This window comes from Lytechinus variegatus, chromosome 12 (genome assembly GCF_018143015.1).
Source record: "Lytechinus variegatus isolate NC3 chromosome 12, Lvar_3.0, whole genome shotgun sequence".
NCBI classification, from domain to species: Eukaryota; Metazoa; Echinodermata; class Echinoidea; order Temnopleuroida; family Toxopneustidae; genus Lytechinus; species Lytechinus variegatus.
Window position 1 is genome coordinate 32486637 of NC_054751.1, and position 24128 is coordinate 32510764.

The 24128-nt window shown below is 38.5% G+C and overlaps 1 protein-coding gene across 8 annotated transcripts in view; it reads left to right on the forward strand.

The window, feature by feature from the left end:
- LOC121425009 (glycerol-3-phosphate acyltransferase 1, mitochondrial-like) overlaps positions 1-24128 on the forward strand; it is a 73014-nt gene that overhangs the window by 16987 nt on the left and 31899 nt on the right. For 2 of the 8 annotated variants that reach the window (XM_041620936.1, XM_041620938.1), the window contains exon 2: positions 7721-7903. In XM_041620936.1, coding sequence (XP_041476870.1) covers positions 7721-7903 — 183 coding nt within the window. Of the gene's footprint in view, positions 1-5794; positions 6756-7720; positions 7904-23567; positions 23742-23764; positions 23832-24128 lie in introns of those variants that run through there. The other 6 variants (XM_041620937.1, XM_041620939.1, XM_041620933.1 and 3 more) reach the window with 5 other exon arrangements.

Below are 24128 nucleotides of genomic sequence, written 5' to 3' on the forward strand. Positions count from 1 at the left end.
GGCCATTGATGATTGAGTCCCCTGTACAGATCGCGCTAGAACTTCGGTCTCTGTATTTGGTGAGTGAAGCCAACGGAGTTCAGCTGAACAACCAACATAACAGAGACCGAAGCTTTTGGTCTAGATCTGACACAGTCACTACACCATCGGACACATTGGACCAAAACAAAAATACAATCATTGACTCAAATAAAAATCGGCAAGACTTCCATATGTCCCCTCCACTAAAATTGAAAAAAAATATGGAGAAGGTTTATGGCATTATCGTGATATTGTGGGCATTAACGGAAAGACAAGACAAGATGAAGACTTCATACATCAGCGCTTTACTTCAGTCACACGCATGGTTCCCTATTTCCACCTCTATTCACTTTGTACACAAGTGCGCTTAAATACAAATCGACGAGTGGTTCCCGAAACCATGATTTCGCCAGGTTTATCAAGAATTATCTAACATATATCTAGTAAGAGATCTAAGAAGGAAAAGTTGGATACATACCAAATTCCAAAATATGGCTTTAATTGAGTGTGTGTAATTCCCAATGGCATTGGTTTACACTACTCAAAAAAAGTTAAGGACCACTTTTTAAAACGTATATAATTTTTTTATACAAGGTGTTTTATTTCTGGAAATACCTCAGTACAACTGTCCTGAATGTCCTTAGACACGCTGTAATCAATTTCACGCATGGGTGGTTTCAGTTGTTGCACACTGTCGCTCTCATCACTGCACATCCTGAAAAGTGGGTTCACAGGGGTATCAACTATCGACATGAAGAGGAAAAAATGAATGTCTGAGTGTCTTTCAGGCAGCCTAGTATCGCGTATGACCTCCTCCTGCAGCAATAACGGCTTCACAGCGCTGTCTCATGGAGCTAATGAGGTGATTAATGTCTCTGACGACCAGTGCATCCCATGCAGCCTCCAGAGCCACACCCAGCTGCTGCAGTCCAAGTGGATGGTCTTCGAGCTGCTGGATACTTCTCCCCATCATCTCCATCATGTCCCAGACGTGCTCTGTCGGGTTCAAGTCCGGGAACCTCGCTGGCCATTCCATACGCTCAATTCCATGGCCCTCAAGGAACTCGGTCACCACCCTAGCTCGGTGGGGACGGGCATTGGTTTCAGTTGTTGCATGATGTCTCTCACATCATTGCATATCCTGAAAAGCGGGCCCATTGTGAAGTGGTACAAAAGTGGATTCAAAAGCATTTTCTGTCTTTAGTCTTTACAATCAACAAATTGCTGACAACAGTAATGCCAGGATACAGGTGTCCTGAATATCCTCAAACACAATGAAATCAATTTCAAACATGCAGTTCTTTCACGATGTTTCTCACATCATTGCAGTGGGTCCGTATAAAAGTGGCTTCCAAAGCAATTACTGTCTTTAGAATCAACAAATTGCCTACAACAGCAATGCCAAGACACCACCTAAGTGAAACAGATGTAGCCAGAGCCCTAGGGATGCTCGAAGCTGGCCTCAGTCAGCGAAGAGTAGCCAGAGTGATGGGCGTGTCACGCAGTGTCATTAGCAGAGCAAGTGAAAGACACCGAGAGACAGGGCTATACTCTGAGAGACCCCGTAGTGGCCGACCAGTTTCAACAACCCCTAGAGATGATCGCTACTTGACGAATCTCAGTCTCCGCAACCGCTTTCACAGTGCACGCCGCCTCAATAATGACTTCACTGCAGCAACTGGAGTGATTGTTTACACTCAAACAATCCGTAACCGACTTCACAGAGCAAATTGGAATGCCAGACGGCCAGCTCAGTGTGTCCTACTCACCCCTGCTCACAGAAGAATTCATCTCAACTGGGCTCGGCAGCATGTCAGATCCATGGACCAGACAGCAATGGCGTAGAGTTCTGTTCACAGATGAGAGCAGATTTTCCCTTGACCACAACAATGGACGTTTGAGAGTCTGGAGGAGACCAGGAGAGAGATTTGCTGACCCCTGTATTGCAGAACATGACCGTTATGGGGGAGGCATCACCTATGACAACCGTACTCGTCTCTACGTGGACCCAGGGAGAGCAATGAGGTACAGGGATGAAGTTCTCGAACCTATTGTGGTGCCATTTGCTGAAAATGTGGGTGAAAACTTCATTTTGATGGATGACAATGCCCGTCCCCACCGAGCTAGGGTGGTGACCGAGTTCCTTGAGGGCCATGGAATTGAGCGTATGGAATGGCCAGCGAGGTTCCGGACTTGAACCCGACAGAGCACGTCTGGGACATGATGGGGATGATGGGGAGAAGTATCCAGCAGCTCGAATCCCATCCACTTGGACTGCAGCAGCTGGGTGTGACTCTGGAGGCTGCATGGGATGCACTGGTCGTCAGAGACATTAATCACCTCATTAGCTCCATGAGACAGCCGTTATTGCTGCAGGAGGAGGTCATACGCGATACTAGGCTGCCTGAAAGACACTCAGACATTCGTTTTTTCCTCTTCATGTCGATAGTTGATACCCCTGTGAACCCACTTTTCAGGATGTGCAGTGATGAGAGCGACAGTGTGCAACAACTGAAACCACCCATGCGTGAAATTGATTACAGTGTGTTTAAAGACATTCAGGACAGTTGTACTGAGGTATTTCCAGAAATAAAACACCTTGTATAAAAAAATATGTACGTTTTAAAAAGTGGTCCTTAACTTTTTTTGAGTAGTGTATATAGTCAGAAAAATAAATACCCAATACTCTTGGAGAGTAGACTACATTGTAGTTGTAATATAGTTTTAATTTGTGAGACACACCTACTCGACTTTAAATCCTAGTATCCTAAAAAAAAAAAAGAAAATTTAAAAAATAAAAAAAAGCATAGAAAAGAAAAAGAAAAAAGAAAGGAAAAAGAAATATTTGAATTTTACTTTTTTCCATTTTAAGAAAACAAACGTTAATAATATGATATATACTATGGCGAAAATAGTCAAATTGACTGGTTGCCAGATAAAAATAAGAACCCCCCCCTATCGGTTGATAACTGGGCGTTGTGGCGTGCGCCTGTAATCCAAGCTGTGGGGAAGTTACAAATTGATGCAGAGGTTCGAGGTTCGAGCCCTGGTCACGTCTTTCGGATGGTGACGTAAAAGGTCGGTCCCAGACGTAAATAATCATATCTGATTGATACACGTGTCTGACAAAACTCAAATACACACACACACGATAACTTGGCGTTGTGGCATGCGCCTGGAATCCAAGCTGTGGGGAAGTTACAAATTGATGCAGAGGTTCGAGCCCTGGTCACGTTAAAGGTCGGTCCCAGACGTAAATTGATACACGTCTGACAAAACACAAATACACACACACACGATAACTGTTATGAAACCATTGCTTTCACCAATTCCTGCTAGCTCAGGCGACAGACTGGAGATGTTTCGTTCTGCAGCGAGAGCTTCGAATCCTAGTTCCCACTGGCCAAATAAGAAAAACAAGAAAGAAAGTAGGGGGTTTCGGAGAAGTATTTTTTAAAATTAGTGGAGGGGACATGAGGAAGTCTTTCTTAAAAATCATGTGTATTTCCGTAGTACAAATGTTTAATATTTAGCATGCCGAATATTTTAATGACATAAAAAATAGAATTGATGAAAAAAATATATTGACGAGAGAACAAGGCTAATTCTAAGTTAGAAAATTTGGCTTAAACTTAAAGCCTTATTTTCAATGAATTTTAAGTTTCACAGTCCATCTAACAGTTACCTCAAGCGATGTTCGTGCAGGCTCCACTCCACTTCACTACCGTTACTCTACGCTCCACCTACCCGAACATCGAGCCTCAAACAGTAGAGGTGCACGGCCAATATTGGAGACTGTTTCCCATGAGAGAGATTATCTGTGATATCGGTTACTTTTATAAAGAATTTGGGTATCCAATTTCAGAGACAGTCTCCAGTTTGGGAGACCAATTTTCTTTGTTTACATTTGCTTCAAAAGGATTAACTTGGGGGCAAATAAAAAATATGATAAGCAGATTCCTCATGAAAAATTACTCCTTTTTACCATCTACTTTGAAAATTCAGTCTACTTTTGTTTTTGTAAGGATTTTTGTTGTCATCCACACACAAAACAAATGGGCTTCTGACCTCGGTGGGACAAAAGTTTGGGTGGAAAAAAACATGCTTTTGTTGTTTCTTTTGTTCTTTTGCAAAGCAAGTCTCCAATATGGGAGATTGTCTCCCTTATTGGAGAGAGTCTCCCATATTGGCTTTGCGCCTCTACTGCCAAAACTCGCTCTGAATACTCCGAGTGGCAAAGGTGGGAAAAAATGCATATTTATTGTAAAAATCCTACATCTAAACTAGCTTAACAAGAATTAGAAGCTTAATTTCTTAATTTACACCCCAATTTCACTCCATATCCATCCTCCGGTTAGCCTAAAAATTGGTGATTTAGAGCTAACATGGAGTTCCTCACATGTAAAAAAAATTCGCTGCAAAAAAAACATTGCCTGCACATACACGAGGGTCTGAGCTCGGACCCTCGCACATAAAAGTAAAGAAAGAAAAGAAAGGAGAAAAAGGGAAAGGGAGAAAGAAAGAAAAAGAGGTGAAAGAAACGAAAGGAAAAAGGTAGAAAGAAAGAAAGAAAGAGAAGGAAAAAAAAGTAAAATGAAAGTATAAAAAAAGAAAGAATGGATGGAGAAGGGATAAAAGGAAGGGGGAAATAAATAAGAATGAAGGACATGAACAGGAAGATAAAAGTGAATGGGAAAACTAAGTGGCAAAAAACAAGCAATTATCGACAAGACTACCGATAAAGCGGTTATCGATAACAGCCCTAGTGAGCATAATTGAATCCTATAATTGATTCTGGATCAGATCTTGGTTTCCTCAGTTCGCTATACAGTACGTCCCAAAAAAAAACGAAATTGAGATAATTTATCATTACTTAATCACAAATACAATAGACAAATGACCTACCATTGTAAAGATTAGAATCGCCTCTTTCATCCGAAATTACTTAGATTATTCCTCATTCACGCTTGAGTGAGCAAAAACAATTTGAAGAAAGGATACCAAAACTTATTTGGCACTTGGCAGGGGGGTATCTGAATTTCAAAAAGAAAATCACATGCCTAAAAACTTCAATATCTGCCCTTTTATTTGATACCTTAATCACAAAAAATTGTCAAGAAGTAAAAAAGTTATGTTCCCTCGAAACAATGCTTGTATTTCCATAATTTCATTATTAAACTGAAATTTTTTTTTTTCACCGTTTTCCCACAGAAGCTACATATCCCCTATCTCACGGTTAACAAAAGACTTAATGCATGGCTGATCATCAACAAAATGCAGTGTCAAGTGAGTCTTGACACTAGCCTGTAAAGCCTCTTCATTTTATGAACTTATTTAAATTCAAGCCTTATTTCAAACAACCAGAACTTTGTTATTTCTTGACCATTTTCTGTAATTGAGGTATCAAATTAAAGAGCAAATATTGAACTTTTTAGAAAAAGTAGTTTTCTTTTAGAAACCCAGATACAGCCCGCCAAGTGACTTTTTGGTATCCCCTCTTCAAATTGTCTTTGCTCACTCATGCGTGGATGAGAAATAATCTAAGTAATTTCAGATGAAGAGGAGATTCTAAGCTTTACAATGGTAGGTCATTTGTCTATTGTATTTGTGATTATTAAAGTTATGATAAATCTCGGTTTCATTTTTTGTGGGACACACTGTACAGTATACATACATGTATATTCATTAATCATCATTTTTGTCTTTCATGGCATCCATCCGGATCCTTGTGAGACTAACAATTACTCCTCTACTTGCCCCCCCCCCCTTTACAATTGCCACAAGCACATGTAGTTCCAAGTAATCCCTTACAGATTAGAAGAATTAAACTCATTGAAGTCAATATGTGTATGAAGATCATTTTGAAAAGTGCAGCATTGACGTTTTGAAGGTCACTTTGAGCCTGTTGCTCAACCTGAAAGTGACCTTGTTGCAACCAAACTGAATGAGTAGAAAGTTGGTTGTCAAAGCATGGACCTACTACAAGTAGGTACATGGTCAAAGACACTGTCTACATGTGTGTGTATTATGGGATCATTATTAGTTGGGGGCATGCATGTTAAACACATGTATCAGTGGCTGAAGGACACTGTAGATAATGAAAAACGTTTATTTTTATGGACCTGTTTTACAAAAATTGTGATAACAAATTTGCAATATTAAATGGAACAAGCTACTGAAATCCTGTCTGATTGGCTGACAGCAGATTGTTATAAAGATCATGCATTTGTACGTATGAAAGGAACCCAGGGCTTCGGACAAGAAAAAATGTGCCCAACATTTCTGCCAACTACATGTATGACTTTCAAGCTCTGTCTTATCTGTGACTAAATGATATAACCAGTTAAGCAACAAGGTCATCGACTTCTGACTTGGCGAAATCATGGGCGAAATGAAGCCCCTGCAAGAATTTCATAAAGATCCTCATACCCCGTCCTGATTGTTATCACTGCTTGGATCATCATTTTTTTTATCAAGTTTCAATCTCTGAGACTTCGGGCGTCTTCACCCTGCTTTTATTTTCTGCTTCTGGTTCGACGTAGGCATCATTACTTCAGTTGCTTGCAAGATACGATCACAGCCATTCATTTAGAAAGCTCCAACTGAATCTATTGAATCAATTTTTAATTCACAACTTCTTACTTATTTGAAAGTGACAAAATAGGCAGTGCAAGATGGTTCAAATATTTAGCAGTTCAGAGAATGAATCATGTGATGTTCATTACAATAATAATGTGAGTGTATTTTTTTTTCATCATTTTAATAGGGTCACATTCTCGCGTTATACATGTATCAGGCCTGTGAAATCTCCGCTATTTAGCGGAAATTCGTTATTTTCATTTTTAAGACCGATTTCAATTTCCGCTTTTTTATCCAAAACGGATGGAAAACAAGTCTAGGTAAATGGATGCGAGCAGAATGTGTGTGTTGTGAATATGCACATTACCGCGCCTTGTATTTTGCCTTCGCGAAGTTGTAACTCTATGAAACTGCTGCGGATCACACCGTGCACCGTTGCCGTTGTCGGCATACAAGCGCAAAGCAGCGGCTCAAATCGCGATATTTTGCGACTGGTAAATACGTCTGTAAGGATGATGACGTCATCCAAGATGGCAACTTACGTTGACCAACGAAAGGATGGAAAATGACGATGTTTCGATCATTATTTCAAAGGAATTAGCGGTAACTGTGGTCTAAGGTACGATATTTCTGAATTTTAAACATTTTTTCATAAATATGGATGTGATTTCTTTTTCACAATGTGACATTTTATGTACAAAAAAAGATCGGAAAATCGGGTTTCCACTGTTAGATCTAACGTTATTGCTAAAATACGTTGTCTGTACGTACGGGCCTCCAAGCTCTTCAGTCTATGTATTGATGAGTGAGCCAACGCAGTTCAGCTGAACAACCAAAATACAGAGACTGAAGCTTTTGGTCTAGAATACACTGTGAATCGTGATGGGCGCAAATGCAGCGGCTTGGCGATCAAATTTTCAGATTTTTCCGCTATTTTTTTGAAACACCACTCACAGGCCTGATGTATACTGTATTATGTTTAAACCTTCATGTTCTTCACTTCAAATTATTTTAAAGATATTTTGTGAATTTTGTGAAATTAAATACCCCTTTTGTCAATGTAGAAATTAAGGAAATGTACAGGTGTAATAATCATCTCCTTTTGATAATTGGTTCCCAGAAGCTGGTGGTTGGTAGAATGGATATGCAGAGAATAGAAGAAGTTTACAAATCTTGGGAGAAGAAGATGCCGTCCAACTTGCCTCCTCCTCCTCCTGCTAGGAAACCAAGAGAAAGAGACAACAGTGAATGTCAGCCACAGAGGAGGAAACGAAGGGGACGGTCCGCTACCTTGCCCGCATTGGTAAATCTATCTTTTCTTCAAAGTTGAGGTATTTTGCCCACAGATTTGAATGTAACTATTAAGGGGAGGATAGATATCAGTTGGTATTCTTTCATATGTTAATACTCTTCATAGTGAGCTCCTCTACTCGACAATGCTGAAGTTCACTTCTTCTATGAGCATGGGTTCCTTCACCGGCAAAGAAAAAGTGTACCCTGTGCGGGTGCTTCGTCTAGTGGTTCTGACTCTTGTCTTTCAAACAGAGGGTCGTGGGTTAGAATCCTAACCGTGGCATGTTTTCCTTTAGCAATAAATTTATCTGCACTGTGCTGCACTCGACCCAGGTGAGGTGAATTGCTACGTGGCAGGATTAATTCCTTGCATGCACTGGGTGCCGATGATGGTAGTAGTTTTGATTTGAAGTTGTTGTGGTTTCCTCACTAAAGCTATTTCAAAGTTTTGGGGCTAAACAAGTAATAATGCTTGATCACAGGGTGCCATTTTCATTTTGAAAGATGGGACCAATATCTGTGCAACAGCCTTCCATCATAGTTTGACGAAAGGCAGAAGCTAAACCACCAATACTTTTTACTTTTTTTCACATGCATTGGTCAACCATATCTGCAAGAATCTTTCATCTTGAAGGAGGCATACATGTACTAAAAACCCCGAAAAATAAGAATTTGTGACCATGTTGCCTTTATGTTTTTTCTGACTTAACAATTCTGTGGTGTATCGTAGGAACTACTCCTTATAAGCATCATATCTGCAAAAAATGTTTTTTATCAATTCAGTTTTACCTACATGTAGTTTTGTCTTATTTGTGCAGAAAATTGACTACATGTAGATCAGATTCCCATGTTTAGATTGACGACTCCGATTCTGCATGCGTATCGGAAAACAAAGCACAATTTCACATTTGCTTATTTGCTTCCTTCTTTTGAAACTGACCACCCACTGAGTTTACGGCCAATTCTTATCTCAATGGCAAAATATTTTGACTTCTATTTTGTATGATGTCAACATTCAAAATGATCGTCTCACTACTTCCACTGCGAGCTCCGGCACATGATTCGACGATTGACGATGGATATTTGTTCTAAAGCCATTTCCTATCGGATTTCTTGGTATGAACAACTGTTTTGCAGCTGGGTTTGGGTCTGGTCAATACAATTTTGATAAATTCTACAAATTTTTTATCTTTTCATCACTCTTTTTCTCTTGTAAAATTGATTCTTATTGTTCCTATGGACACTGCGTCTACTCTCCTGTGCGTATCGTTTGTAATACGATTACGCAATAATCTGGACGCAAGATGGTTGGTTTCAAAAGAGGTGGTCAAATATACAGATAGCCAGGAGCTTGACCAAGAAGTTCATTAGGGTTCTTTTAATGTTCTCTGGTAACCAATGTAGGTTCCTTTATTGCCGTGAAGGATGTGTTTGTACATTTGTAAAAGATAACACCACATTTTTCAAATTTTGTTAGCCTTGCACCTTTGCTTTGAAGCCTATTTTTTTTTCAATATTTGATAGTCAGGGATCCTATACAGTAGACTATTCCTATTGATTGATGAAAAATTGATCAAACTGCAGCTGTGGTTTGCCTTTGAAAACATTGTTATAGTGTAAAATAAAAAAAAAGTGGCAGTGAAATGAAGCCTGCATTAATTTATTAAATGAGATGTAGACGGCCAAAACTTTGTCCTTTTATTTTGGAGGGGGGGGGGCATATTACAACAGTTTGAATCCTTGTGCTAATACTCTTAGAATCCAGTCAGAGTTCCCTTTTAGAATTGATAATGCATCCTGCATACACATGTCTTGTCAGCAACTGTTTATCAATGATGCCAAGACTGGTTCTGATAATTGAATACCCTTGAATTTGTGAATTTGTTTGTTTATGTTGTGTAAATTACCTTTATCATGGACTATTTGACTGAGATAATGCGTGTCTGCAGAAGAATGAGACTTCAGCATTTTTAGAATCCTGATTGGTTTAGAATGACTTCTCAAAGTGAAATCTACCCTTATTGTATTCTACCCCTCATAGTCCTCATAGGGGCATCGTGGTCTAGTCTTTCAATCTGAAGGGCGTGTGTTCGATGTCAAGCCATTGCTTGTTTTCCTACAGCAAGAAATTTACTCACATTGTGCTGCACTCGATCCGGGTGAAGTATTAATGGGTACCAGCAGGAAGTAATTCCTCAAAAAGCTGAGTACGCTGGAATCAGTAGACTAGCTTAGCTGGGGTAATATAGTGTAGGAGTGCCTTGAGCACCTAGCAAAGTGATGCACCATAGAAATCCTATGTTTAATATTGAATCTGCTTTCATACAGCTAGCCATGCAGGTTAGGAAATTGAAGCTATTTTTCTATTCCACATTGGGGGGATTGCAGAAGTTTGGGAGCTATTTCTTATTTTCTTTCATTTGAAGTGCTATTTTTTAGGGCAAAAAGTAAGTGTGCAGTACAAGCAAGTATTATTCTTCCACCACAGTTTAATGATTGTCTGGAACAGATCGTGAGGCAACACTAGAAATCATGTTGGCCCCAAAGCATGCATTTGGGGGGGGGAATTTTATGGTCGATTTTGGCTTTCATGAGGGCAAAATCGCCCATCACCCTCATGTATTACTTGACAATATATACTCTTCTTTTTTTTCTCATTGATTTTTAATAGCAAAAAATTATGAACTGAATGTTATTTCCAATGGTTTAAAGAGAAAAGCCAGTAGTTGCAGTAAACACTGATTTCATGAGAAAGTCTGGAAAACCAGGCTTAATTGTCAGAATATCATCGAGGATCTAGATCTGGTACAATTACATATAGGCCTACTGAACTTTGTGAAATCTTGAAATTTACGCTGAAAAACGTTCACACTGAAGATCACCAACACAGATAGGCACGCGTGGGACAGTATATTATTATTGCTGGAATAAAGACCCGACGGGAGTGACCGAATCCACGCTTATTTTGCTTATTTCTCAGCAATTACACAATTTCTTCCAGAATCCTTTGGCACATATTTTTTATTCATACAAACAGACACTTGGGTGGTCATTATATTGGATTCTGTAAAAAGTCATTTTTAGATCGTTACCAAAACTGGAATTTATCTTTAAAGCTTTACTTTTGGTAATCCCCCAAATTTTAGAATTTCATACATGTACAATTTTATTATCATGCAGCAATAATGTGCATACATATTGTGAACCGTTTGATGAATCAACTTCAAACTTGTCCAAGGAGTGGCAATGATCTGAATCTTATGTTTTATGGTCAAAGGTCACAGTGGATATACATACTTGTATTTCATTCACATGAAAACTGAATAATCATTTAATGGGTCAACTTTTTTACTTATTTCATGAATACACATTGGATGGACATTGACGCTCATGGACATTGACCTTGTTTAGATGTGTAGCCACCTAATTCTTCATTTGGTAGTGGTTGAGGTATAAAATTATTCTAGTTAAGTAGTAGATTATTTTTGTGAATTGATTAACATCTTTTGTTGGGATCAAGATCCAAAACAAAAGTAAAATAACAACACCTTTTTTCCGTTGTTGGTATTTAAAACAGTAACATGGAGTGGGCCGATTCAGTTTTCAGGATGAGGCCTTCATGTACATGGACAAAGAAACACAGAATCTTTTGAGTTTTGGTGATATATTGTCACTAAATCAAATTTTATAAACTAACTGAATGCCTTATTAAGAAACAAAAAAAAAATAAAGATGCCGCTAAGAGAGGGTGCTAAATATCCTCGATATGAATTTAAAAGATTCTTGATCAATGAATGAAAAAAGTTAGGTCACCACACTTTTGCAGGATAAGAATGTACATGTAATTTGCATAATGTAACCTTCACCAAAGATTTAAAGCCAGGTTTTGATCAATAATTCTTTTGCTCTCAGAGCATGATGCTCACATGACCAGATGGTGCAACATGGTCCAGGGCTCTATTAAAGTTGAATCCTTAACAACCTCACAATGTTGTGTTTATTTATTATTTATTTCTGTTTTCTTTAAACAAGGTGGTCCTTCAGTACTTAAGTCAAAAGCTGCTTTTCGAGAGAGCCCTGTACACAATCATGATACAATGGTGAACAATTACAGAATTAATTAAAAAGAAAAACTACATGCAATATATAAGACATAAAATTCAAAAGCATGCATATCAAATTAAAAATACACAATAGATACATAATGTAGAGTGATAGAATGATCGAAATTTAATATGTTAATTCAATAATTTAGATATTTCCAGCTAGTCTAGAGAGTAGAATATGCATCGTAAATATTCTATTCATTACAGAGATAATCCATTTGTAGGTTATTCAGACAGCCACATGTAACTCAGGTTTCCTTTATTTCATTCAGAAAGTTTTTTTTTCCAGATATTGTGTGTTTTGTCTTTAGAGCCAATGGGGCTCATTTCTTCTTTAAAAACAAAAAACAAGAGGTGCAGAAAAGTAATGAAGAATGGATGGGGCAAACACCCCTGGTAATAGACTAAAGAGTGAACTGACATGGTCACATGAACTATCCATCATCTACAATATCTTTTCAAATACCCTTTTTATAAAGAGAAAAAAATTAAAGTGAGGTTGCTACGTATAAGTTATTTAAAAAAGTTATTAATAAAATCAATTGATGAATACATCACAGCACTTCAAGTGGTACATGTACTTAAAGGACAAGTCCACCCCAACGAAAAGTTGATTAGAATAAAAAAAAAAAAATCCAACAAGCATAACACTGAAAATTTCATCGAAATCGGATGTAAAAGAAGAAAGTTACATGTATGACATTTAAAGGTAAATTGTGTCATTGGTTTATTTCAAAACTTTCTTTTTAATTTAACTCTTGCCTTTCCACAATATTCATAAACAAGTTCTGAGTCCATACAATGTATTGTATTGGTCAAAAAGAACTGTTTTTATTCTTTAAAACATATATTAAGATGAGAAGTTTTGCAGAGTGTGCTTTCTTTGGATGTATTTTTTAGAACTGACATAAAATTGAAGAGCGCCACCTTGAGACCAAATGACATCAATATTTGCTCATGAATATTCATGTCTCTCGCCTCTGCGAGAGTGCCGATCTCAAGTGCCAATGCACGGTACGAGCGCATACCGCGGAGTCGAGTGGGTTTCTTTCCGGGTTTCTCCTGCGACTTTTTCTTGCATTTCCACAGTAGACAGCGTGTACATTCGTGCAGTCCCTCGTGGATATATACATGCAAATAGAAATAAGTCGTTTGAAGCTCCTTGGAAACAACCAAGGAGCTATTTGAAATGACTATCGTAATAATTGTGATGTAATGCATGTTATTTTACATCTGGATATCTGGGCAGAGAATCAGGTGCCGAGATGGAGAGAGAAAGAAAGGGGGGGGGGGGGGGTGATCTCCGATGAAAACAATGTCTGACGGTTTTTACCTTGCTTTCATCTGTATTCTTTTATTTGTTTCCGATTCACTGAATTGTTATCATTTTCTTCAGGTTCTTTATTTTTATTTGTTCATTATTGTTTAAATAATAGGTCTATGCTACATTTTTTAAAGGAAAAAATAGAAATCAATTTTTATTGAACTAGTTTGGCCGCCAAATTCGTTATTTTGCTTCGTGTGACCTATATGCCTATTACATGTATACGATCTTTCTCCACCACTGCCTCAACGTACATGTATTTGTCAATTAAATTGGACAAATACCGCCTGGCCTAGTGTGTGTGTTTTTTTTAATACCCAGGGGCGGATCCAGGTTTCAATGATATGGAGGGAGGCCGCGGAGGGGGGGGGGGGACTGAAAAAATTTGCTCGGTCAATCGACAGCTCAAAGTTATTTAAAAAAAAAAATCTATTTATAGTCGTAACAGTTGCTCATAAGCCCTCGAAAAAAAAACGAGTGCGAGGTAAAATTTTCGGAAATTGTGTATTGAGTCCTGAAAATTGACCTGACCAATTATTATCGTTAACAAGGTGAGCACTGACGGAACCAACACGGGCCGGCTGTGCCCCACCCCCTTCCAGAGATACAATCAATCTACCGTTAAAATTATTTTTTTTGCTTGTCAAATTTTCCTTGGGAAAATGTGCCCCCCCCCCATTGGAAAATCCTAGATCTGCCTCTGAAGATAATTATAATAAAACAAACTAATCACAACGATACGTAGGGCCTATGGTGCACTGGGTAGCCACTTCAGTTCAGTAAACTGTTTTCCCAGCGGGCCATGCTATATAGTTTTTTCCCGTCCAATTTCATCAAAATTTCAACCGATATAATGATGTAATAGTTCAATTTGAAACTAATTTGAATGACCTATGAGATCATCATTTAAATAGCCAAATACTTCATTCAATTTAATTCACTTGGCACGCGATCTCACGGTTATCTCATTTAAACAAGTATAAAGAACGATTAAATTAAATTGCTGAAGAAGTTTTTTCAAATTCGCCCCGACACCCTCCTTACGAACGTTTAGGAATTCAAAATCATTTATAGGATACGGACAGTGTTTTCGTCGCTTTCTTGTTTACTTCTTTTGAATGATTATGGAAATGGATTTTACTTCTAAAGTGGATGTTTACAATTTTTCTAAAATGTTCCATCCATCGGATAAACCATCATCGGAACAATTCGGTTTTGTTCCACTTTCATAACTATCATGACTAAATAGACTGTGGTCAATACCATGTTTCCCATCCCTTCCAAACCGATACAAAAAAAAAAAAAAACAAGATGATGAATAAAAAAAAATACCTACCATTGGTATAGGTCATCCACCCACTCACTGGCGGATCCATGGGGGGGGACAGCCGGCCCGTGCCCCCCCCCCTTTGAGAGCCACGATTTTGTTTGCTCGTCAAATTCCTGGGGAAAATGTGCCTTTCCCTTTCGGGAAATCCTGGGTCCGCCCCTGCACCCACTCATTAATCACTAAAAGAATAACCGTTTACAATCATATCCTATAAATGTTACATGAATTACGTCTTTATCAAACATAATGGAATAAAATAATTCTAACTGAAACGGTCAGAAAAAGATAATGTAAGGTTTAAAATAAAATGTATAACTTACAAAAATAAACACAGGAACATTGGACGCTTAGAGTGCAAATATGTGTGGCGATAAATGAAATTGAAAATGGTATTTTTGGCGAAATTAAACGATCAGTTTGTCGTCGTGAAATTAAATGACAACTTTGGCCATTAATTTGAACGAATTTTCCTCTAAATTGGATTCATACCAAACTTCAAAGGAATGATATAGAACAGAATTGAATGATGGATACATGAAAAAGAACCATGTGTGCAGAGGGTTGAGAAAATATTTCGAATTTGAACGTCCTTTCATTAATTCAAATGAAACTTTTATCAAATTGGACGGGAAATCCTATATTGCTCAAGCATTTGAATTAGTACAGACCTATATTCAATTCCCTTGTTCGTGTTACTAAAGCCTGTTTTTTTTTACATTGATCAGCTGATATTTCTTTAATTTGATATGAATTATACCTTGTTATTGTAATTGCTATTTAATTATGTTTTATTGTACAAGGACTATAAGATTAAAAAACAGTAATTACAAATCTGATCTTGTCAACCTGTTTAAATATGATTGAATGAATAAAGAAATTAATAATAAACATTCCATCGAACAGGCAATACGAACATGAAGCTCGGGATAAATTGTTTTATATAATAACATATGGTCCCCCAGTCTGATTTCCCCTCACCTTATTTTATTCATTGTTCCTCCTCTTATATTTTTGTCTTCTCTCCTACCCTCTGCTTTCCATTCTATTACATGTTTCCCTTCCCTTTCTTTCCTCCTATTATGCGCCACCAATAGGGGGGGGGGGGGGGGCGTCCCGTTAGCCTCCTGGGTCCGCATATGATACCGGCACGTCAGGCCTGTATGTTTTAAGCAGTTGATGTTTATGTAACATCAATTCCCCCCCCCCCGAAAGTTCTGCTTTGTATTTTTCTTTTCAACTTGTTATGGTAGTACATGCATGGGCGGAAATCCCAGGGGGACAGGGGGGACGTGTCCCCCCTACTAAAAATAGTAGGGGGACATAATATCAAATGTCCCCCTACTATTTTGGGTCTTTCGTGATGCTAAAATGTGAATAAAACGGGCGTTATCGGACGAGATGACCTTTATTTTTTTTTTGCTTGTCAAATATATTTTTGTCGAAATGACCTTAAATTTTAGGTATGTAATAGCATTTGTTTTTTGCTTGTCAAATTTTCCAGACCCTTGTCCCCCTACCTTTTGGGAGAGATTTCCGCCCCTGAGTACATGTACATACTAAACAGTTATCACGTTTGACTTTGTCCAACTTTGTGACCAAAATTTTATTACGGTTTTCTCAGAGAAATTGATAATGACGTCTCCTGGGTGCCCCCCCCCCCTTCACCCCACTCCTCCTTGGTCCTCTGGGCTTGGAGAATAAAATTACGTACGTATCATCGAGAGAGATATATATATTCGAGGAATTATTGGGGGGAGGGGTCTTCTATTTCTTTGTTATTCCGAAGTTCCGATGATGGTGCAGCGAATGTGCTCTATGCAAAATCACATTTTGGCACGACTTCTCTGCGCTTGGCATGTCAACGGACAAAAACAAAATAAACGCAAACGTGTCATGGATCGAAATGGTAAAAAATATATATTTAAAAAAATACATTGTTATCAAATGCAGTCAAACCAACATTCATTTTTAGTGCATGCATTGTGCAAAATTTCAGCTCGCGATTCGCGCTCACATTTTGCAAGAATGTTCGTTTGACAATAATTTGCGCGGAAAACCATTCGCTTGCTACGCTCGCTCCCGGAAAAATAAATAAACTAAAAAAGCCTGATTACATATTTTATAAATCAGAAAAGACTTCAAAAAGGCTTTAATGCTGAACTTAATTACTGTAAACGTGTAACTACTATAACGCAAATGATAATCACATGGTGGAAATTTCACTTTGCATAAAAAATACATATAAGTGCCCTTTTTTGTCCCCCCCCCCAAGAAAATACGTTCCACTGCCCATGACTAGCACCCAGCGCACTCGCTTGTATTTTTATTTATCGTCATTCCCCCTTAAAAAAAAAACCTAACCTTTTGCCCTTTATTTAGCCTGCAATGGAAATAGCAGGAAATTTTATTCAAAACGCGAGCATATCAAACAGGATGCAAATGGAGGTCACTATTTATACGCTTTGGATTCTTGTTTGCCTAGAAAATGTAAAATATTTCAAGACTTCTTATATTTTCATTAAATCTTTGTCTTTATTTCTCTATATCTTTAGCTTTGCCACGCGCACATTCGGGGTCCTCAGGGCCTGCCCCCCCCAGTAGGCGAAAAAGGGGCGCTAAAAATAGGAAGAAAAGAAGGAAAAGGGGGAAAGAAAAAGAGGAGGAAAACAAAAGAAGGAAAGGGGAGCGCCGAATTGATGTTCGCCCTAGGGAGGGGGCGCCGGATTGATTATCGACCTATAGGGGCATCGACTTTATGTCCGACCTAGGGAGGGGCGAAATTGATGTTTTGCTTAGGGTCGTCGAATTGATGTTCGACCTAGGTGGTGCCAAATTGATGTTCAACCTAGGTGGGGAGGGGGTGAATTGATTTTTTACCTCGGGGCGCCGTATAGATGTTCGACATTGCTCGCATCAAATATACATTCTGTTCATGATTGCCAAAAGTGCATAGAAAGTCCTAATTTTAGATCAGAAAACCAAAAAAAATCATCCCACTCTTCGCGCTCGCATTGAAGTTTAGTAAGGTGACTATCCTGCTCGCATTAAATGATTTGTTAGATACCCATCCTGTTCATGATTACCCAATAGTGCTCATAGATATTTCCACATTTTAGGTCAGAATATCAAATGTTTTCAGCTCACGTTTCGCGCTCACATCAATAATAATTGTTAAGATAATATTTATACCCATCACGTTCACGGTTGCAAAAAAGGCTCAGAATATTCGATCGGAAAAGAGATGAAATATCCCCTCCCCATAATTTTAGTATGGTCTACCACTCTAATGAGAAGTTGAACTAAATTGAAACCCCAAAATGCTTAAAATTCTATGCTTTCTGGTCACATTTTTTTTTCAAAAGGTGGTTACAACATATTCATGGATTTTTTTTCATAAACACATTAAACAAGTGGTCTTCAATGCCCTTTTCACGTGATTATGAAATACGATAATTCAAACTGCATTTTTACGGCACCTATGATTCCCTGGCTGGGCGGGTCGGGCTCAATCCATACGCGCATGTCCGTTGGGCATCGTTTCCAACATTGTATCTCCTTATATGCCGGCGGCGCGTTTCCGTTTTACACCCTTGCGAAGGCATTTTCCGGAAAAGTATACCGGCGTGATAATAGGCGCTAAGTCCATGGATCGGATCGGTTTACTTCTATTTCGTCTGATGCCAAATTGTCCAATTGCCAACTCGCCTATCATTTGGTCTACCATCAGTTCGTTCACTATCCACTTGGCCTATGTACGTACATGCCATTCCTTCTGCAGTTGATCCAGTTGAATATATATCGTTTCAGCCTTTCTCATTATTTTACTGCATAGCGAATTACAAAATGTCCTATCCCCATTTTTGCTAACTGCACAAGATATTATTTAATAAATATAATTTTATTATTATCATGCAATGAAATTTATATTGTTTTACACGCTGAGTCGGCTGACCACTTGACTACCTTGTAAATATTTTTCCAATGATATTCAGATGAAATCAGTGGCGTTCAAAATAAAGCTTATAGGGCTGTATGGATTCCCAAATTTGTCACGTCCCCCAAAAAAAAAGTAAAGAGAGAAGGAAAACTATAACTGAATACCGGGTCTGAATATCATGTCAAAATCTTTCATAGATTACAAAAAAAATCAAGATTTGTGCCCTATATGACCTTCATATTTTTTTAAGTTCATTATTTACGCCACTGGTTGAAATTAAATACAACTGAAAAAAGTCCCCTTTTAATATCATTGCATTATACATCATGAATAGTGAAAGCATGTTCGTAACATCTTTTCGTATTTTTCGCTGTTTATACAATTCCTAAACTTAGGTTTTGTGTATTCCTTATGTTCGCATGCTCAATTTTGTTTCTCTTTAGTTCAATATTATTCTCTCCAATATGCCTATTCAAGAAAGTATTACTTGTTTGCTTTCCCCGTGACCGCTTTACCTTTACTTTTGCAGATCGGCTTGTCGCTCAGTGAGTATTCTGAAATATATCTGTATTCTCCTTGATCCCCTAGTCTACAATATTGTAGACCCACATCTGCAGTGTGTGTACCTCAGTTGATTCAACGAGTCTGCACAGCACACTAGGTCTACTGAGGCTGCAGAAGTGGCTAGGTCTACTGAGGCTGCAGAAATGGCTCGCTTCGCTCGCCCTTTCAGGCTGTTTTGCTTCGCAAACCAGCAGATCCCACCTCACGAGCCATTCAGAGTCTGCATAGCAGACTATTGATCCCCCTGGAGTTCAGTGTAAAACACCCATAAAGGCAAAATATTATATTTTTTATCGGCAACATATTTGCATCACATACATCAGAATAAGCGGATAATTACCATTGAACCTTGCCAGAAGGGGCTTGCCCCCCCCCCCAAAAAAAGGTTTTTTTTTGCGAAAGTCATCCCCACCGTAGGCGACTTTCCCGCCCCAAAATATTCTTATTCCTACAATAGTGCAATCCGTCACGAACACCATGCACGATTGGCCTTTCGTACCAACTGATCAATTTAGCCAAAATAGTTGAACCATATTTCAACACTTTCTACGATCGCCTTGACTGATATGATTTGATTGATACTTTCTGATACGAAAACGATTGTATGCCCCTTGGAAGCAGGGTGCTGGTGTTGCGGCGTGTATTATTTTCCACAGGCATGCAGCACCCCCTGGAATTATGGTAGGTGTCAAATTGGAGAAATGTATGGAATCATGACCAACATTTCGTGTTAGAACCTTATGTTTTTCTTTTGCTTTGTTCAGCACGTAACCCTAGCAAAAATAAATCGTGAGTGTGAACTGAGCACATTTCTTTTCTCAATCATCAAAAATAATTATATTATTTTCCCAATGAGTTGTGAAATGTCGACACGCCGGAATCTCCATGGTCCCAATCTCAATATGAAAAATACACTTCCTCTGCTATAAAACAACAGTTATCATTCCCTTTTTCCTTTAAATATAACAGGGAAATGGGGGAAATGAGAGTTCCACTTTCATTGCTAAATAAGTGATGTTTTTGTCTTGATCGTGTCGCCACGCATCACAGTCATTCACATTTTTTTCAACAGTTGAACTGCTCGTGCACACACTGTATGCGTAGGCCTATATCCCGGAGGCATATCTGCCTCTCATTTCTTGCAATAAAAGTTCATCTTTCCATCTGTATTTTTTTTTTGTTTATCGTTTATTTAATAAGGGGTAGCTAATTAAAAGCTCCCATGGGGCACCCTTATCTATTACTTTGTCATTGGTATCCATTCTTGGGCCATCGGTTCTATTCATCCATCTTTTCATTCTTTCAGTCATCCATCCACCCACCGATGGAGTGATTATAGACTACCCCACCCTCCCACACTGGAGAAATGCTCAGCGACCAATTCTGTGGAAATCCTATTGATACACGTTTCAAAGCCGACGTAAATTACTAGTACATGTGCCCTCGGACGTTGCTTCTTCAAGTTTGCTTAGTCTTCTTTCACGTACTTCGTTGCCCTGTTTCCCACTGCGTGACTTGTAAAGTTCTGTTGTAAAACATGCTGGTCGCCCCCGTGGTCAGCTCTGCACTGAAATTCACCCCTCTGCATACAAAGAGCGGCTCTACCGTAGATCATAGCGCCGTGCAATATGAATATACTCAACTTCTCCTTATTCCATATCTAGGTATAATGGGTGGCTGCAAGAATAAGAGTTTTCCGAGAAATCTTGCCCATTGCGTCTGCACCCCCCCCCCGGTTTATTTTTTGCTTTTGCTCATGACGCCTGTAAAGATTGACCAAATAACACTTCATTCGAAATTTGCAACTTGATGCATTGGTCGCACACACACACACTACCAAGGTCTACATGATGTAGACTACGCTACGTACATACTTTGCATCAACTGCTCACCTTTTGACCTCGCCAGTTCAGCCTAAACAAACGTATAATAATCAAGATGCGTTGCATTGCAAGCAGCTTCACACCTACTTTCATGTCAATAATGTCTGTCTTCATGGTCCTACTAACTTGATTTATCTTCCTTTTATGTTTTACTATTATGTTTCCCGCCCTGAAAATTGTTTTTCTCTTCGCCCTTCCCTTTCTTCATACTCGGCCCTAAACAGAATGGGGTGGCCGTCTATATATTTAGAGTTTTAAACCATTTTTGTTTTAAATTTTTTTTTAAAAATATGCTGAAACTGACTGAAACGCTTTACAATGATATCATGATTTCAGGAAAGATAAAGATGGAGGGAATTGAAAGGGTGCATAAAGAGCTGACATGAAACGAAAAATCAAACTCGGCCCTTCCCCTTCTCTGGGATTCCTCGTATCTCTGTAGTCTTGGAGTATTCAGATTCATGACATACGATTCCTACAGCTCCATGCCTACAGTAAGCCGTATTGCGTAGTCATTCACGTCCGCTAATCAACGTGTTTGAAGTTTCATGTAGCGCATGTATGTCTTTGGTATACATATACAGTGTGTATGTACTGCAGGACGATTTTTATTGATTGGGGAACCAAAGGGGCAAACCCTATCCGACCCCGCCAACACACACAACCAATACACACGCGCCCTCCACTGATTCACTTACCCCCAGTGATTCACCTAACACAGTGATTCACTTTCCCCGGCTATTCAGGAGTGTGTGCATGTTATGCATGTGTTTGGTAGTCTTATCGTACAACAGTCCAGGGGGTGGACTTCAGTATCAGCAGCCACTGGCCGCCTAACCATCGGCGCATTGTGCATGCAGCGTCCGATGCATGACTTCTACCCTGCTCTCACTGTGCGTGTAGCATTCGTCGATAATGCGCATGCGCCATGACGTATTCATGAATATCCACGATGTTATAATGAATATGCATGAATCAAACGGCGTTCTAATATCAATTTATTTCCTAACTCGAGAGGGCGGATCAACAATTGTATCGGTTAAACGAGCTCCTGTAATATATATTTCACCCCTCGATATCACCAAAACAGAAGAGTTATACCAATTTCTGTTGAGTGCTTAAGTAGAGCACTGATATAGATACTTAATGAAAATAATATCTTTACAATTGATTCACTGACCTTGTCTGAGATGAACCAATCATACACTATACCTTTAAAGTTTCGCTTAATTTCACAGAACAGTTCTATGCACATCCTGGCGGGTATGCAAATGAGGAGACTATGCCATCATCCACTCACTATTTCTTTAAAATTCTTTTTTGTTTTATTAATTATATCAAATATAAAATATTTCTGATTTCCTCCTCATTGTCAATTGATAGGATGATTAATTCCTCCTTCAACATGTGGAATTAGCATTGTTTAATACTATATGGTCCATTTAAGTTGATCCTTATTGTCAAATCTATAAAAAATGAAATATTGGATAATTCAAACAATAAAAAAGAAGAAATAGTGAGTGATGGACATCATCGACTGTCTTACCTATATAGTTGTGCATATCACTGTTTTGTTAAAAATGAGCGAAACTTTAAAATGTCATAACTTGCTTACATGTATTTCTAATCTGATTTTGATGAAATTTTCAATACTATCCTAGTTTGATTTTTCTCTATTTATTCAAGTCAGCATTTTCCTGGGATGGATTTTACCTTTAAAGATGATACCTTACAGCATGGAGCTAAACACAGATAGATCCATGCTTTATATAGTAAAATAGTACTTTGAAGTTTGAACCAAAGCATAAGATTGGCATTAAATCAATTATTTTGCTCTGTGATAATGATATAACCATGTGGTTGACATGGCCATTTCTCAGTTGCATGTGTACTGTTCCACTTTCACCAGTAATCAATACTTTTGGAGCGTGGAATATATAAGTTGACCTAGTAGGTGTACAACTTCTGATGTTGTTTTGTACATGTATATTGGTACTGTATTAATAGCCCCTATTACAATATTGTTAAGGTGCAACAGATTGAATTGGGTGTAACATTTGATGGTCAGACCTAAAATAGAGAGATTTACCACTTCCTTCATTACTCATTGTCATCTTCATCCATGACCAGTTTATCAATGTGGAAACTCTTAAAATTTGTTTAGCAGAAACTACTGTACAACGAGAGTATTCTGTTTTAGTTTGGTATTAAATCAAAGTTATGAGAATTACATAGTGAATAATGAGGTGGTTGAAATATTTTGGATATGATGAGAGACAATATGGTACATGTACATATGTAGTTTACCATTGAATGGCAAAGATACCATAATAGGAACTTTGATCAAGGAGCTTCAAACAGATGTAACAGGGGGGGGGGGGGGGGGGCTAGGCTGGATATTGATCTACTTTAAAAAGAGAGACAGACGAAGCGTTACACAATGGGGGTGTGACCCTGACTTACTTTTCAACATTTGAAAGTACATTGATTTAGATTTATTCATGAGACGCGCTAGGCTGCTAGCTGTACTATTCAAAGTGATGTAACATTATTTGGGATAGCTACTTTATAATGTGATTTGTCAATCGCTGGCCAGGATTGTTACATGCTAGGATATATGTTAATCTGTGCGGATGTGAGAGGCGGTTTTTAGTAAACCATTCACCTTCAAGTCAATTCTAGAGCACCAGCGAGACAAGTCAGAGTGAGTTTTGATTCGGATTTATGACACCAGAGTTTTCACTTTGTGAATGGCTGGCTGTTATCATCACCTGAGATTCTCCTAATATTGCAAGTATGTTATTTATGTGAAGATGTTAATTTTACCTCATGTCTCAATCTAAATTTACTCTAATTTATACTTGAATGGACCATTTTAAGAAAAAAAAACATGTTTGTAAATTGCTATTTGAGGACGGGAAGTTTAAAGAGAGCCAGATTGGAATTAGATAGAACCTCATTGCTTTTAGATATCAATCGGTTGAGATTTTTCACTCGACATGTATCGAGGCCCTCTAAACATTTTTGTCTCACCTGCGAAGCAGAGTGAGACTATAGGCGCCGCTTTTCCGACGGCGGCGGCGTCAACATC